The sequence below is a fragment of the Tenrec ecaudatus genome, chromosome 9 (assembly GCF_050624435.1).
Source record: "Tenrec ecaudatus isolate mTenEca1 chromosome 9, mTenEca1.hap1, whole genome shotgun sequence".
Taxonomy (NCBI): Eukaryota; Metazoa; Chordata; class Mammalia; order Afrosoricida; family Tenrecidae; genus Tenrec; species Tenrec ecaudatus.
In genome coordinates this window covers 57,505,892-57,520,858 of record NC_134538.1, presented here as the reverse complement: position 1 = coordinate 57,520,858, position 14,967 = coordinate 57,505,892, and the positions used below count along the sequence as shown (strand labels likewise).

The 14,967-nt window shown below is 43.7% G+C and overlaps 1 protein-coding gene across 14 annotated transcripts in view; it reads right to left on the bottom strand.

Annotated features, from left to right (window-relative positions):
• The window catches only part of IKZF1 (IKAROS family zinc finger 1), a 92,651-nt gene that overhangs the window by 28,143 nt on the left and 49,541 nt on the right, over window positions 1–14,967 (bottom strand). For 4 of the 14 annotated variants that reach the window (XM_075557506.1, XM_075557507.1, XM_075557511.1 and 1 more), the window contains 2 exons: window positions 6,750–7,010; window positions 1,184–1,351 (listed from right to left, as the gene is read on the bottom strand). The exons of 5 other annotated variants lie outside the window; for them this stretch is intronic. In XM_075557506.1, coding sequence (XP_075413621.1) covers window positions 1,184–1,351; window positions 6,750–7,010 — 429 coding nt within the window. The remainder of the gene's footprint in view (window positions 1–1,183; window positions 1,352–6,749; window positions 7,011–14,967) is intronic. 5 more of the 14 variants (XM_075557512.1, XM_075557514.1, XM_075557515.1 and 2 more) reach the window with 2 other exon arrangements.

Sequence of the window (14,967 nt, the reverse complement as noted above, 5' to 3'; positions counted from 1 at the left end):
TGCACAGTGTGCCTCTTCAACTATTATTGTCTGAGGATTGTGGAAAAACTCCTGTGGGGTCAGATCACCAAGGCCAACCTCATCAAAAAACATACGAGCAGATGGTTAGCCAGGAATTATCCTTCCTCTAAAGTTTGAGATTCTAGATTATTCTAGAGATATTTAATAATGAAGTATTGAAGCAGATTTCTCTGGAAGCATAAGGTTTAATTTAATTAAAGTTGGATTTGCTTCACAGGTAGGGAGATTTTAGAGAATTACTGAGCATTTATGCAAATTTTGATCTATCTGAGACGCGGGATAGTGTGAGTATACATTCTATTGATATCTCACTCAAAAAAGCAATGCTGTCATTCCAAATCTGGCAACAGTTCCAAAACAGCCTTCCTGACAAGGGCTTCAACTAGTTTCCAGTATGAGGGCCAAAGGCCAGGGAGTCAGGTCTCAATAATTCATTTAGAAAGGGTTAGATGCCCCAGGGTCCCAGTCAACTCTCATCTTTGCAAAGAAAATGTCTGTTACGACACTAAAAATACTCTGCGCCAAGTAGTAACGAGTGGGGTTTAATAATCAACATTAAGAAATGTATTTGGAAATGTTTTGAGCATTAGCAGCGCACCCTGTAAAAACTCAAGCTGGAGAAGTCTTTTCAGAAGCCCAGTTACTTGACAAAATGAAGTGAGGACCCTCTTTGTAAAGGTTCTGCTTCAAGTAAGGTGTCCTGATGTTCGTGTGAGAGGTAGGGGAAAAGGGAGTCTATGTCCTAGCCCCTTTCCTCTAGCCCCTTGAGAAAAGCAGCACATGTGAGGATGCAGGGGCAGCTCTAGCAGTGGAACCAGTCACAGCCAGGTGCTGTTGGGGCCACTTCGACTCTGGATGGCTGTGTGAGCAGAACTGTGCGCTCTAACACTTTCAAATGCCAATGTGCTGGAGAGCGGACTGCCAGGTGTTTCTTCCACGGTCCCTCTCAGTGGTCTTGACCCTGTTGGTTAGCAGCTACGTGCGCTAACCATTTGAGCCACTCAGAAACACCTTCCAATATAAGTGACAGGCAATACCAGATGGAGGACTTCACACTGGGGTGCAAGCTTTGAGGCTGGTCAAGGAGGACAGTGTCCTTAGACCCAGGCACCACCCTGGCAAAGTGGGGCCGCCCAGCACCCAGGATGCCCAGGGGACCTACCGGAGTGGGTCCTCAGGTGGCCCGTGAGGGCGTCCCTCCGGCGGCATGCATAGTTGCAGAGGTGGCATTTGAAGGGCTTCTCCCCAGAATGCAACTTGATGTGGCGCAGGAGATTGCCTTTCTGCGTGAACGAGGCGCCGCACTGATTACACTGGAAAGGGCGTTCTCCTGCGAGGAGGAGGAGGAGGAGGACGAGGAGGAGGAGAGAGGTGTGTGAGAACAAAACTCTAACGCGGGAACAAGGAGGGTCTCAGTGAGAAAGTTGTTCCCACTGGTGCTCTGTGACTTCCACCGGCTGCAGGTTTGATAGAACATGAGGCTTTCAGACTAAACCTGCCAGCTTCTTAACGCTTCACTGGTTGGGTCAATTTGATCTGAAAATCTAATTTTTTTCCCCTAAATCAGAATGGCACATCACAATGCAAATTCAAACTCATTTAAATAAAGTGACTGCAACATTTTGTGATGAAGAGCCACTCTTCCTGATCAGCAGTTTTGGAATAAACCAATATCCAATTTTGCGTGTTGTGGCATTTGGTGGGGTTTTAATGTGGCTTTTTTCAAAGGGTCTTTAAAATATGCCACTGAAGCAGCAAAATAAAAAGGAAACTCATTAAAAATGCATTTCAGGATCACAAGTTCATTTCAGCGTTACATTCTTATATTTAAATGAAAGGCACTTCATTATAACAGTTATAATAACTTCTTTTCATTTACATTTTCCCTGTATTTTCCCTTTCAATTTCTTCTCCATTACCTGTCTGTCCCTGAGCAGGCAAATCAGGGAAGAGACAGTGAGGGAGTGTGAGGGTGAGAGAGAGAGGTTGAATAAATGAGAAGTTAAGATGCTGTGAAGGAAGCTCAACAGCTTCCAAAGAAAAGTCCTGAGTCTCCCTGGGGCAGAGCTTCAACATCGTTGCTTTTTCTTTCCTCCCAAATCCTGAAACCTTTAAGCTACTGTTTGTCCAAAGCCACAGACAAGGTATATTTAAAGTACAAATATTCTAAAAGATGCAATTTAGTTTATTATTAAGGAATTCTTTCAGAGGGGGACCTTGTGTATTTCAGAGGTGGCATTTTATAACTAAGAGAATGTTGGAACCTCGTGTGTGTGTGTGTGTGTGTGTGTGTTAGCTCATGTCCCTAGCTTCTGGATCTAACAAAGGGCACATGGGTATCTAAGAAAAAGAAATGCACTACTGTCCTATTAAGTAGTCCTAAATCATGGAATCTAAGTGAACATTTCCTTCAACTCTTCAAAAGGTAATACACATTTGTTAGGTTTAAGGAAATATTAAAGTTTTTTTTAAACAAGTGCCTTATTTAAAGGAAGAGTGATGTGAGCAGCATTCCTGGTGTTGAGACACCAGGAAAAGGGACTTTATACTGACAGTAGAGATCCTGATACTAAGTAGGAGATGTTTGGTATTCCTGCAGATCCAATTACAGTAAACTTCACTGATCAGCGAGGAAGCAGGTTGGGAGGGAACCGCCAAACTAATTAGATCTGGCTTTACACAGCACATGAGTGGCTGACACTGAATGGGGTGGAGGTTCAAATAGCTGGTTGCCATGTAACCCCGAGGAGCTTTCAACAGAGAGTTACCATTTAATTGTTCATTAGAAAGGCTTCCTTCCAGCCAGTCCTTCGTTGGTTTGCATGTATGTGGATATGCGTTTAACTTCAAGTGGACAGAAAACAGGTGGAGCACTGTGTGCAGAGTGCAAGAAGTCCAGGCAGGTTAAAAGGAAATGATCCTCTTTCCAGTCCTGGGCTCTCATTTTTTTTGGGTGGAACCTTGGGCGGATTGGAAAGACAGTCAGTTGGGGAATATATCATGAAAAGACTTAAGATAACGCTATGGGCAAAACTGGTGACACAGTGATGCTTGAGCAAGCGAACCCATATCTAGGTATGTGTGCCTCCCTTCATACAAGGAAAGGTGACGTGATCTCCTAGGTCTGCAGGACTAGAGGGAAATCCGGAAGTGGGACCACACAGTGGAACCAGTGCCTTCGCTGAGGGCAAATGATCACACACGTGCCTGCTTTCTGCAGGAAAGAAAGAACAGCGACTCTTTCTTAGAGAATAAAATCTGTCTTCTATACAGCTCTGTGCCTCCTGCCGTGCCATGTGTCTTTATCCCTGCTGGCAAGGGTTACTGGAAATCTCTTTGCTTCTGATTGCCTGTGCTGGCATGAATATGCATCGCTCAACACGGGGACTGCTGAGGAGACTCGCCACTACAGTTTCAAAGGCGGGCTGTACTTAGCTTACCCCGAGAGGTGCTGCCAGACAAGGGGCCATGTCCATGCAGCGAAGGTCCAATTGGATGACTTCTGCGAGTCAGTATCTTGCTTACTAAAGCTAAGGAGGATAAAAGTTTTGCTAAGATCTTATTTTTATTTAATTGGAGTGATGAGTTTAATATTATTATTAATTCTAGTTTTCAATCCCAGTTACTTTACAGAGTTATATGTCAGGGGTCCAGCATAAGAATATATGAGTCATGCTTAATAACTTAATTGGGTAAAAATATATGGCTTTCATATATATCTCCATCAAATAGGGCTTCTGAGAATGGATGAGAAAAGGGAACTACAAAAAAACTGACTTGGAATTTAACAACTCGAGTCAAGACTCGTGTGATTACCCCAAGCACCGCACCAACGTGAGCAGCGAATGAGGACCGAGCCATGTGCGGTGCTCACACACTTGCCTATCAACAAAATCCCCTTCACGTGGTAGGTTTTATTCCCCCCCCCCTTTTCATATTTCTTTGATATTACGCTTGCCAAATCTCAGGGGAAGCTCGACGTTTTCCCTTCAGTTAACAATACAAAACTGAGCAGCAAGCGTGGAGATGTCAACGACCCATCTAGAAGACAAGGGTCCTGGCACACAGGATTGCACGCAACGCTCGGGATGGGTGCAGAGGGCCTGCGTTCTCCTGGTAGGAAATGGCACTGACTTCAACCTGGCAGATGATCGGGGAAGGACCCTGTAGGTGGATGGGGGAGAGGCGAAGGCTGTGGGGCAAGGCTTCGCTTCTCTAGAGGATCACCAACAGGCCCTGTCATAGCTAAGCTCCCGAAGGACAGACCATCTGTAACTGGTGTGGTCCCTCATGAGATCCTGGAGGGCAGCCCCAGCATCCCCAGACACTGAAGAGAAACACTTCTCCGAGCTCATCGCAGAATCTGAGCTGACCCCACCCCCTCACGGAATTCCATGCCCTTCAGTGTTAGAACCACTGCTCTAGAAAAGTCCGGCACTTCAAGAGCTCAGGGCAGGGCTGCTGGCGAACAGCCCACACCTTCTTCAGTAAGAACCCCTGAGCAGGAAGCCATGGCTCAGACTGCTGTTGACTCAAACGGAGTCTGGCCCAGGTACTTCTGGCTTTACCTCTATCCTTATGCAAGTGGAAATGCCCTAGAAAGGCTACGCCCTAGAAAGGTTATGTGTTTAGGTTTCATGTTTTTTAAAATTGTATTTTAAATAAAGGCCAAGGCAGGAATGATCCAGTTGCTGAAAAATACCCACTTTCCCGGAATTTCCTCATTCTGCAGAAGTGGGAGAACTAGGCATAATGGTGCGCCCTTGGCATTCCGCCACTACGCTGAAGAGGAGTGGGCAGGGTCAAGCAGGTGCTCCTCTGCATATCTGTCCCTAGCAGGCTTATTCATTAAATGTAATTATTCTTTTTATCAGGTCAGGCAGTCATTATATTTTGGCAATTTAGTATGCCAGAATTTGATTCATTTATCAAATATTTATTTAAGAGAATTTTCACCGTACGGCCAGGCTTTACATGAATTAGCAGGAAAGTAATTCATTTGTGAGGTTTATTCCTTCATCAGGAATATGTATAAAAATGGGTCCCAGCGCATTCTATGAAGTGTCTGTCACAGGGTATCCTATTTTCACTTTAATTTCCACATCATTACAAAAGGGGAGAACGTGATTACTCTTCCACAAGCTTTTAGTTAGGACTGGGTGTGACATGTCTATTTCACTGGATAATTGGAAGATTCAGGAAAAGCAAAAGATTGTTAGGAAAAGCAAAATATACTTAATTATCTAAGTTAGTTTTTTAATTAAAACACATTTTCATATTTTTTCAGACAGTTTACAAGTGGGGTTCTTAATTTTATAAACTACCCTCGTTCAAATATAAAAATTTTATCTGCAAAAAAGATATGTGCTATCTGATAACCCAACATTTCTTTTGCAATGGAGTTTCTGAATCCCTGCTTAATTCTGATAAATATACATTTCTTTTGCCCCACCCAAGTGAAATTTAAATTAGGTTCTGATTTTCAGGTATTTCCCTGAGGTATCTTATAAAATCTTTGCGTCTCCAAAGTATGCCCCCCCCCCCCCCAGGGACTTCCGTGTGACAGATACTAAGTGGCTGAAGTAGATCTGCTAAAGAAGCCTCCTGGCAGCGGTGGGTCAGGGCTACATGGTTCATGCTCACCAGACTGCAGCGACCCTTCATTTCAGCAAATGTGGAAATGCACCAGTGTCTGACTTTGGGACAACTTTTCATTGAAAGAAGAGCCAAGTTTATGTTCAGCTCAAAAGAAACCACAGATGTAAACGTAGCTTTTGCCCCATTAATATTTTATTTCTACGACTTTTGCACCATGAGTGGTAGTGACTCAACAGTTTTACTAGAAAAGTATCTGGCAGTTCAATCAAAGTGCCTGCCAGGGATGCACAGAGCCAGGCCTAATGGGAACCAGCTGGGTCTACCCTGTACTTACCCATACCTCAAAAGTCGAGAACACAGTGTAAGTTGGAATGTAACTATCATGGCCTCATTTCTTCATTTTTAGACAGAGTATTACATACTACTCTATGTCTGAAGTTTTCAATTAAGTCACCCAATGAGATAAGGGTTTTTCGGCATTAATTATATACCAATTTCAGATAAAAATAGGTGGCAATGAAATAATTTTATGTAAAACCACACCAGTGGTAGGATGAGACATTCTGAAAGCTGATCTGAACACTTTCTGGGAAGCTAAATTATGCTACTATTCCATAAGTTGTCAGTGTTTCTAAAAGCCAAGGCTTGTTAGTGTGAATCTAATTAAAATGCAATATTTTACTAAATGACTTCTCCGTGGAAAGTCGAAGGAGTACATTTTGATCTGTCAACATCTGTTTGTCTTCTTTAGTTTTCTTAAGAGTGACATGAAGCACAAGAGTGTAGTTGAAACTATTTAGCATGTACAATTTGTAATATCTACAATAGCAGGACTTATAATAGTATAATGCTGTTAATGTTCCTTTCAGTTATTGCTGTGATTTATCGGGTAGAACTGGTGCATGGTTAGAAGTCCTTGTACATGTTGTGGCATGCTAAGAATTGTACGCCTCCTTCTTGGGGTCATTCAGTTGCAACAGCAGCCGATAACAGTCAATCAACCTGTGGTAGCTGTGAATAATACCAGCCATGAGGTATTATTCACTAAACTAAAACACATATTTGCCTCGTGTAACACCCCCTGCGACCTTTTCCAAAATACTAAAAGAAAAAACTGTGCCCAGCCTTACCCGTGTGGCTTCTTTTGTGAACCATGAGCACATTGGGACCGATGCAAATGATCCCACAGATATCACACTTTAGTTTTCCGTTAGGAAGTCGAATGCCTCCAATTCCTGACAAAGCCTTGCTGCCTTGGTCACTGTGCGAGCCATTCATTTTCTCTCCTGAGGCATCAAGCATTCGTAAATCCTCCGCACATTCTTCCCCATTCATTTCACAGGCATGCCCATTCTCTTCATCACTCTGAGTCTCTACTTTAACATTACTGGCTGAAAGAAACAATACAGGAGGCCACTCAGTGTCATTGCAAAACAAGAAAGAAAAGAAACAGCATAGCAGCAAAAAGACAATCAAACAGATGCAGAGTGCTACTAAACAGTGGGGTCTCGGCAGTACATGAGGTGAGCACCTGGGCTGAGATGTGTTCACCTGCAGGGGTGCTGATGGCTGACATGCAATAGATGGCCATACGAACGCCTTGCCTGCCCTTACCACAGGCCCCAATGGGAGTGTCTGAAAATGCATGAGAGGCGATCTATAAAGTTCCCATTTTAAAGTGACACCCTTACTTTATGCAGATGCAGGTCACAGCTTGGGGCATTTCAGGAGTGAGAGATTTCGACTTCTACACCTCTCCAGAGGATGAGGAGTTCCCTCTTCCCCATAGATGTCGACTTTTGGGTCACATAATCCATTTTCCTGCTGTTGTTGTTAGTTGTGGCCCTAACTTGCTGAAACTAACTGACTTATTTTTGGATGTAAATTGCCAGCTTTTCCTTCCTAGTCTGCTTTAGTCTGGATGGTAAATTGAAATCTGTCCGGTATCACAGCAGTATGTAAGCCTCCACAGAAAGACACGTAATATATGCACACTAGGTACATTGGCTAGGTATGAAACCTGGTTGTCTGGCATGGTGGTGGCGTGGCTATGCATTTGGCTGCTAACCCCAAGGGCAGCGGTTCAAAGCCACCAGCTGCTCTGCAGGAGAAAGATAAGGTTTTCTACTCCTATAAAGAATTAAGAGTTTCAGAAACTCACAGGGGCAGTTAGTTCTACCCAGTCCTACATGGTTGCTGTAAGTTAGCATCAACTAAATGGCAGTGTATGAGCTTGGCATGGAAAATGAAGAGTCTTCCACTGACCCATTACTACCCTCTCTACCCAACTCCCTAGGGTATGTAAACATCTTTGGAAAAATTCCTAGTAAGAATCTACCAAGTGAGAAAAAGTATCTCTATTTTGCAATATAATCTTTCCTTATTGCAAGTAAATATTAATAATCAAACTTTGCATAAAACTCTTGCAATGCATGCTCAGATTCCTGACCACAGATTCTTGCAGTACTCTTGTTTCTCTGAAATGAGGTCATCCTAATTCCTTTTTTATAATTCCTAATTCCTTTCAAGTTATTCATGAAACCAGTGTCCTAAAGTAAAAGCATGAATTCTTAAATTTAAGAGCTTTGGAATAACTTTTCAAAGGGGGAAAAATGTACCTACGTGTTGACAGAAGTGGGTGGGGAGCCCTGGCGCAGTGACTACGAGTGGGGCTGCTAACTTAAAGGTGAGCAGTTAGAAACCACCAGCTGCTGCTCCTGAGAGAGACGATGCTTTCGACTTCTGCAAAGTGCTAGTCTCTGAAACTCAAAGGGGCAGTTCTCCCCTTCCTCTAGGGCAGTGGTTCTCAACCTTCCTAATGGCGCGGCCCTTTAATACAGTCTCTCATGTTGTGACCCCCAACCATAAAATTATCTTTGTTGCTACTTCATAATTGTCATTTTGCTAGTTATGAATTGGGCGACCCCTGTGAAAGGGTTGTTTGACCCCCCAAAGGGGTCGCGACCCACAGGTTGAGAACCACTGCTATAGGGTCTGTATGAACTGGCATCAACTCCATGGCAGTGAGTCTGGTTTTAGGTATAGGGGATATGGGGGGAGGAGGTGAACTGCTGGTATTAATGAATATAATGATATTGGCTTGCTCACTTCCTTTAAGTTACATCTAGGCTAATGTTTGTGTCATTTTTATATTTTCTCTCAAAAAGAAAACAAAAGATAGTTTGCATGTTTCTGAAACACTGACTGATTAAGCATCGAGGAACCAATACTGTAGTAACTAAGTGAGATTGTGGTTACCCTGACAGTTATCATTTTAATTATGGTTTTTATAGATAGTAAATTTTGTCAAGTCAAATAATCTAAAAAAATCGATGACCATCGAGATGACCTATTTTCTGATTCACGTTTTGAATCAGTAGCATCATCATCATGGGAGAACATTAGAAAAACGAATCTTAGGTCCAGCTCTGGCCTCCGCAATCAGAAACGGGCTTGGACCAGCAATCTGTGTTTGAATGGATCCCGCGTGGCACACTGTTGCTTGCTCCGGTCTGAGGAATAGCAATTTACCATCAAACCCTTCAAGGTGCTTCATTCAGGACATGCCTTTTGCTTTAAAGGCTGACAATCCAGCCTTTGACATAAAAATAACTAGCTCGGAATCTCAACTTCGTCATTTGCTAATTCCGAGATGTTAATCAAGTCAAATCTTTTCTGTGCCTTGGTCTCATCACCTGCAAATGTGGCAATTAATAATAGTTCTTGCCTACCAGGAGTTGAGAGGATTAAATGGTTTAATAGAGGAGATGTACTAGAACACTGAACCCAATCTAAATGTCACTATCCATCCACAGATGGAGTATCTGTCCAATCACAGTAAGGTTTATGAATAGGCATGTGAGCATTTTAACTGTACTGTTATGTAATCCTCCAGAACCCTGTAAGAAAAACTCACTGCCACCAGTCAGTTCTGACTCATAGTGACCCTTGGTGACACAGTGACTATGCATCTGCCTGCTGGTTGTTAAGGTCAGCAATTTGAAACCAGCAGCTGCTCTGTGGGGGAAAGATGAAGTTTTCTATTCCTGTAAAGAGTTCGTCTTGGAAACTCGCAGGGGTAGTTCTACGTCCTACAGGGTCACTATGGTCCCTATACGGGAGGTACTAACATCGCCCTATTTTAGATTGAAGAATCGGAGGGGCAAAAAAGGTCAAGCAACGCTGCTGAGGTCACAAAGCTAGTAAGCGGCTGAGCTGGGGGGTGACTACAGGAAGTCTACCTGCGGCGCCTGAACAGCTAACCATTACACCACCACCAATTTTCCATTGGGTCAGTGGAGCAACACTTACCAAAAGAAGAAAGTAAAGGTATAAATGTGATCAATTCATGAGAACAGAGGCCTCAGTCCTAACAGTGGTCTCTCAGGCCTCAAAAGTACACAGGCTCCTTGGATGAGACACATCCGTTCAGAGACAGCGAGCAACTGGAATTCTCAAAATGCTCTTCCCTGAGAGTTTCTGATGACTTGAGATGCAGAGTAGCCTTGGATCTCAGTAGCTCGTACTCACTTATCCAAGATGCCAGGCACAAACGACCACGCCCTCCCGACACAGTAAGTAAAGGGAGTCGATGGAAGCAAGTTCCAGTCTCTCGAATCTGATTCTCAGATTTGTACGGTGTCTTCCAGAGGCAAGCACACTCACGTACTACTCACTGTGATCCAGTATCTGTGTGAAGCTCCGGACCCTACATCACCCAGCTTCGAAGATTCTTGAGTTTCTTAGCCTGGGTTTATTTTAAATCATGTGTTTGTGGTTTTGAAAAATGAAATCAGGGCAATCATGAGTACAGAAAAGTCACTGATTTGGGTATGTCAGCCACTGGTGTCAATGCAGGTGTCTGCCAGTCAAAGACTCTTGTGACTGGAAAAGCTACACAGAAGACCAAGCAGATCCCTCCTCTGGCTAGATTTTACAAATGTAAAGGAAATTTAAATTTAATTCTTCTGCTTTCCCAGGGATACCCATCAGTGACTGGCACATTAGCAACTGCCTGTGACTGCAAGCTGTTGTTCTGCAGCAATAAGGACGTGAAACTACCGGTGCCCTACTTGATCTCTGCTTTAGGGTATGTTGAGCAGAATGGTGTGAAGGCAGCAGGGATAATCCTGAGAGTCAGATATCTTGGGAACAGGGAAGGGTTGCTTGCAGGCTGCTTCTAGAGGCAGAAGGAGGTGTCAGCAAGGAAGAAGAGGAGGGCAGTGCGAGCAGGAAGCATGGGGCTGCTCTTAAAAGCCACCATAACCACGGCCCACTGCCACGGAGTCAATTCTGAGTTATAGTGGCCCCGCCCAGGGCTTCTCAGGCTATCAATCTTAACTTCATCTCTCTCTCACGGAGCGTCTAGTGCATGCGCCCTGCTGAGTCTGCAGTCCAGTCATCGGGGCTCAGAAACAGGAGATCTGACAGACACAACAAAAGCTAAACCAGTCCTTTGCCACAGAGCCAATTTCAACTCATGGCAACCCTGCGTGTTTCAGATCAGAACTGCCCTCCATAGGGTTTCCAGTGGCCAAGCTTTTGGAAGTAGATCTCCAGGCCTTTCTTTTGAGGTGCCTCTGGGCAGATTGGAACTGCCAACATTTCAGTTAGCCGCTGAGCATGTTAACTGTTTGCCACACTCAAGTACTCCTGAAGATCTGATACCAGTTGCTACGCTGACAGGTGGTTCCTGCAAGCATGACTCAGTCACTAACGCCTAACAGGATACTGTCCCTAAGAGCTGTAAAAACAAAGCACAGCAAAGCAAAACGGGGGCTCAATAAGGCATGAGCACCAAATCATAAATTATTCTGAGATCAAGGAGGATTTGCCCTAGGCATAATCATGGGTAGATATGCATGAACTATTGTGGTGTGCCACTGAGTCAATCTGACTGACCCTGACCTAAAGGACAAAGTAGAGCTGCCCTATAGGTTTTCGAAGGCTGTCTGGGCAGCCCTTGAACTACAAATGAATTCTGTGACTACATCTGCCTTCAAGCAATTTGCATGTAAATTTAAACAGTTTGGGTTAGGTAAGGTTTGTATCTAACATCAGTTACCCAAATATTTGTCTTAGTACACAATGGGTATTTCTCTGCCTAAAATAGTTTAAAAAAATACTTCCAACTGCACCAAAATATCTTTAACATAATAATATACTGATAATATTTTGATGCATATCACAAAGAAGCTAAAAACCATTGCATGGGGGAAAATAAAAGAGTATCATTACAAAAAATCATAAACATATATTAAGAATATCAAAATGTGAAGGCGTTCATTCTTGATAGAGCCTTTACTTAGTGCACACACGTCTGAAGGCGGGGTTTCCATCTGTAATCCGTACCTGAAGAAGTCTGTGCGCTTCAATTTATATCACGGCAAGGTGGGCATTCTTAAGGGACTCATATTGTGTTCTTCAAAATCTGCATTTGAGTTGGGGAACACAATCAGTCTGAATGGATATCGGGGCTTCAGGGTGGTTGGAGGAAGACTTCTCAGTGAATTTAGCCCTTACTACCCTTGAAGAATGAGCAGGTGCACGGAGGGGGAAAAAATCCTCAGCACAACATTCCTGGCCTTTTTCTCACCAACACAGTTTTTAATTTCTTAAAACTTCCTCCTAATAAGCCCCTGTGATGTTCTTGTGCCCTTAAAAAATCCATAAAGATGACCTCTCTAGAATTCTGAAAAACAGTCCCCTTAACCTTCTGAGTCAACCTGTCTGACCTCTGCGTTGGGTTTCACTGGTCCTTAAGTTCTCAGAAGCCACAATCTACTCCCTGCTTCTCACCCTCCCTGCCCCTGGAAGAAAGTAAAGCCTTATTAAATAAGTATAGAAAATGACATAAATATATACTTCTATTGTTGCCTTTTTCCATTTAGCCTTGAGTTGGGAGCATTATCCTGACCTTCAAGTCCATGTTTTGTCTCAGAGATCTAAAGTTTAAACTTTAATATATAGGTTTCCAGACATATTTGGCCTGCCACCCACTCTGTTTCAGGGGGGGGGGAATTTTTTTTTTTGCAACAACTTTTATCAAGCTTTTTTTTTGAAGGTACCCTCATGAAACTAAGCTAGACTATCACTGAGAGAACCTGTCTGCAGCCCCATGGATCAGAGACATGTTCGAACGTGCTTTGCACTGACTAACCTATAAGCACACCTGGACTCAGAGAGCTGCTATGAATCGCTGGAACCACCTCAATGAACCACCTCAATGGCAGGGGGCTTTATTTTTATTTTATTGGGGCTCTTACAAATCTTATCAATCAATTGTATGAAGCACACTTGTACATATGTTGCCATCAGCAGTTCTAAAACATTTTTCTTTCTACTGGAGCCCTTGGTATCAGATCCTCTGGGATTTATTTCTAATGTATGAACTAGATGCTGTGGCAATCAATACTTTTTGACTTATCCTCAAATGTACCTCAAATTTTTAATATAATGGGCTTTGTCCTTGAGGACTGAGGGGCTGGCTCACCACTGTGGGCTTGATGGAACTCAGGAACTGCCTGTAATCTTTATAGCAGTCAAGTGGCTTTCTCCCGGGGAGCAGCTTGGGGGTTCAGACCACTGACATTTCAGTTAGCAACCAAGTACTTAACCAGGCTGCCACCAGGGCTCCTGTACAAAGATGGAGAGGTATAAATATATATATGTTCAGCGTTCAACTCAAAGTAAAATTGGAAACATTCTGTGATATCTTATGGTTCTGGACAAAAGAGTGCCGACAGTATCCTCACAGCACCGTAGGCAGGGCTGACACTTCACAAGAGGTGACTCACTAGAAGCAAGTACAACATCAATGTTTAAGTCGGAGTTAAGAGGACAGATGTTACATGTCAGAGCTGAAGACCTGGTAGTCCTCTGAGAACAAATTCCAGACTATACTGTGATACTAACAAATGTGAATGAGAAGTAAGAGAGGAATGATGACCAGAGACAAAAGCTATTTGGTAAGCAAACTGGGTGACACTGTCACCTCTGGGAGCATATTAGATTCAAAGTGTTCAACTGTTTTCAAATAAGAGGGTGGTGGGGAAGAAGCCCTAGTGGCCCAGTAGTTAAAAGTCATCCGCTGCTAAATGGAAGGTTGGTAGTTTGAACCTGACAGTGGCTCTTCAGAGGAAGATGGAGAACTGCTTCCGTAAAGATTAGAAAACTCGATGGGACAGTTGCACCGACTTCCAGTGTCACTGTTAGAATCAGATCAAGAGCAAAAAAAATTTTTTTTTGGTATCCATTTTACATCTGTCCACAAATATATGAGTAATCTTTTCCCCATACCCGCCCACTCCCAAATGAAAACCCATTGCTTTTGAATCAATTCCTACGCATATCTGTCTTATGACACAGACTAGAGTTTCATGGGCTATAATAGTTATAGAAGCAGGTTTTCCCATCTTTCTCCCATGAAGCTGGTGGATTTCAACCAACGAACTTTTAGGTAACAGCACAGCCCTAACCACTGCACCCACCAGAACTAGCTATACAAAAATGATTAAGACATTCCTTTCACCAGGGTAGAGGGTCAAGATAAGAGGAGTCTCTGTCCAGAATGAGAATCAGGTCACCTGCTTATTCAAGCCAGGGCTTGAAGACATCTGAAGAGGCAAAGGCAGACTGAATCACAGCAGCTGAAATCTCAAAGACACACAGGGAAGATTCACTTCAGTTAAAATGCACTTTTGAAAGCCCAAGCCCAGGATGTCTTGGCTTAACATATGAAAATGTGAAGAAAGCTTTGAAGGTTTAAGTGAGAGTAAGTTCCAGTGATGTGGCAGAAAGAGAAACAAAGGGCACATGTAATCTTGGGTTGGCGTGTTAATTCAATCATCGTCCTCTGTGCAGGCCAGGGCACACACCTCCTATGGACAAGGAGAGTCTGGCGGCAGTTCAAAGGAAGTTCAGGGGAGACTGAGATGGCTCTGTAAGAGGCAGTGTGGAGGGGCTGTCTCACTTGGCTCAGGGATTGAGGCCTCGGGGCTGAAGAGGTTGTGCAAGGCAACAGCCTGATGTCTGAAGCCTCTTCTGGAAATTGGATCAGTGCTTTCCCTGCTTGGCTCTCAAAGTGGAGAAAAGGTCCAGGGAAGGTTAGTGGGGGTCAGAGCAAGACCCTGGGGGTTAGTGCAGGGTCTTTGAAGATTCCCACATGGAGAGATTAAGGAGGCAATTCCCAGTGAGCCGGTTTATCCACAGAGCACTTCAAGCAGCTCCCCGCGAGGGTCCTCCAGTACCGCGGGCATAGGGCAGCCTTAAGTGCTCCCATTTAGTACGAAGCAAAGGGCACGTAGCCTGAGGGCTTTCCCCGTTATTTACTCCGCTTTCCCCAGTGGA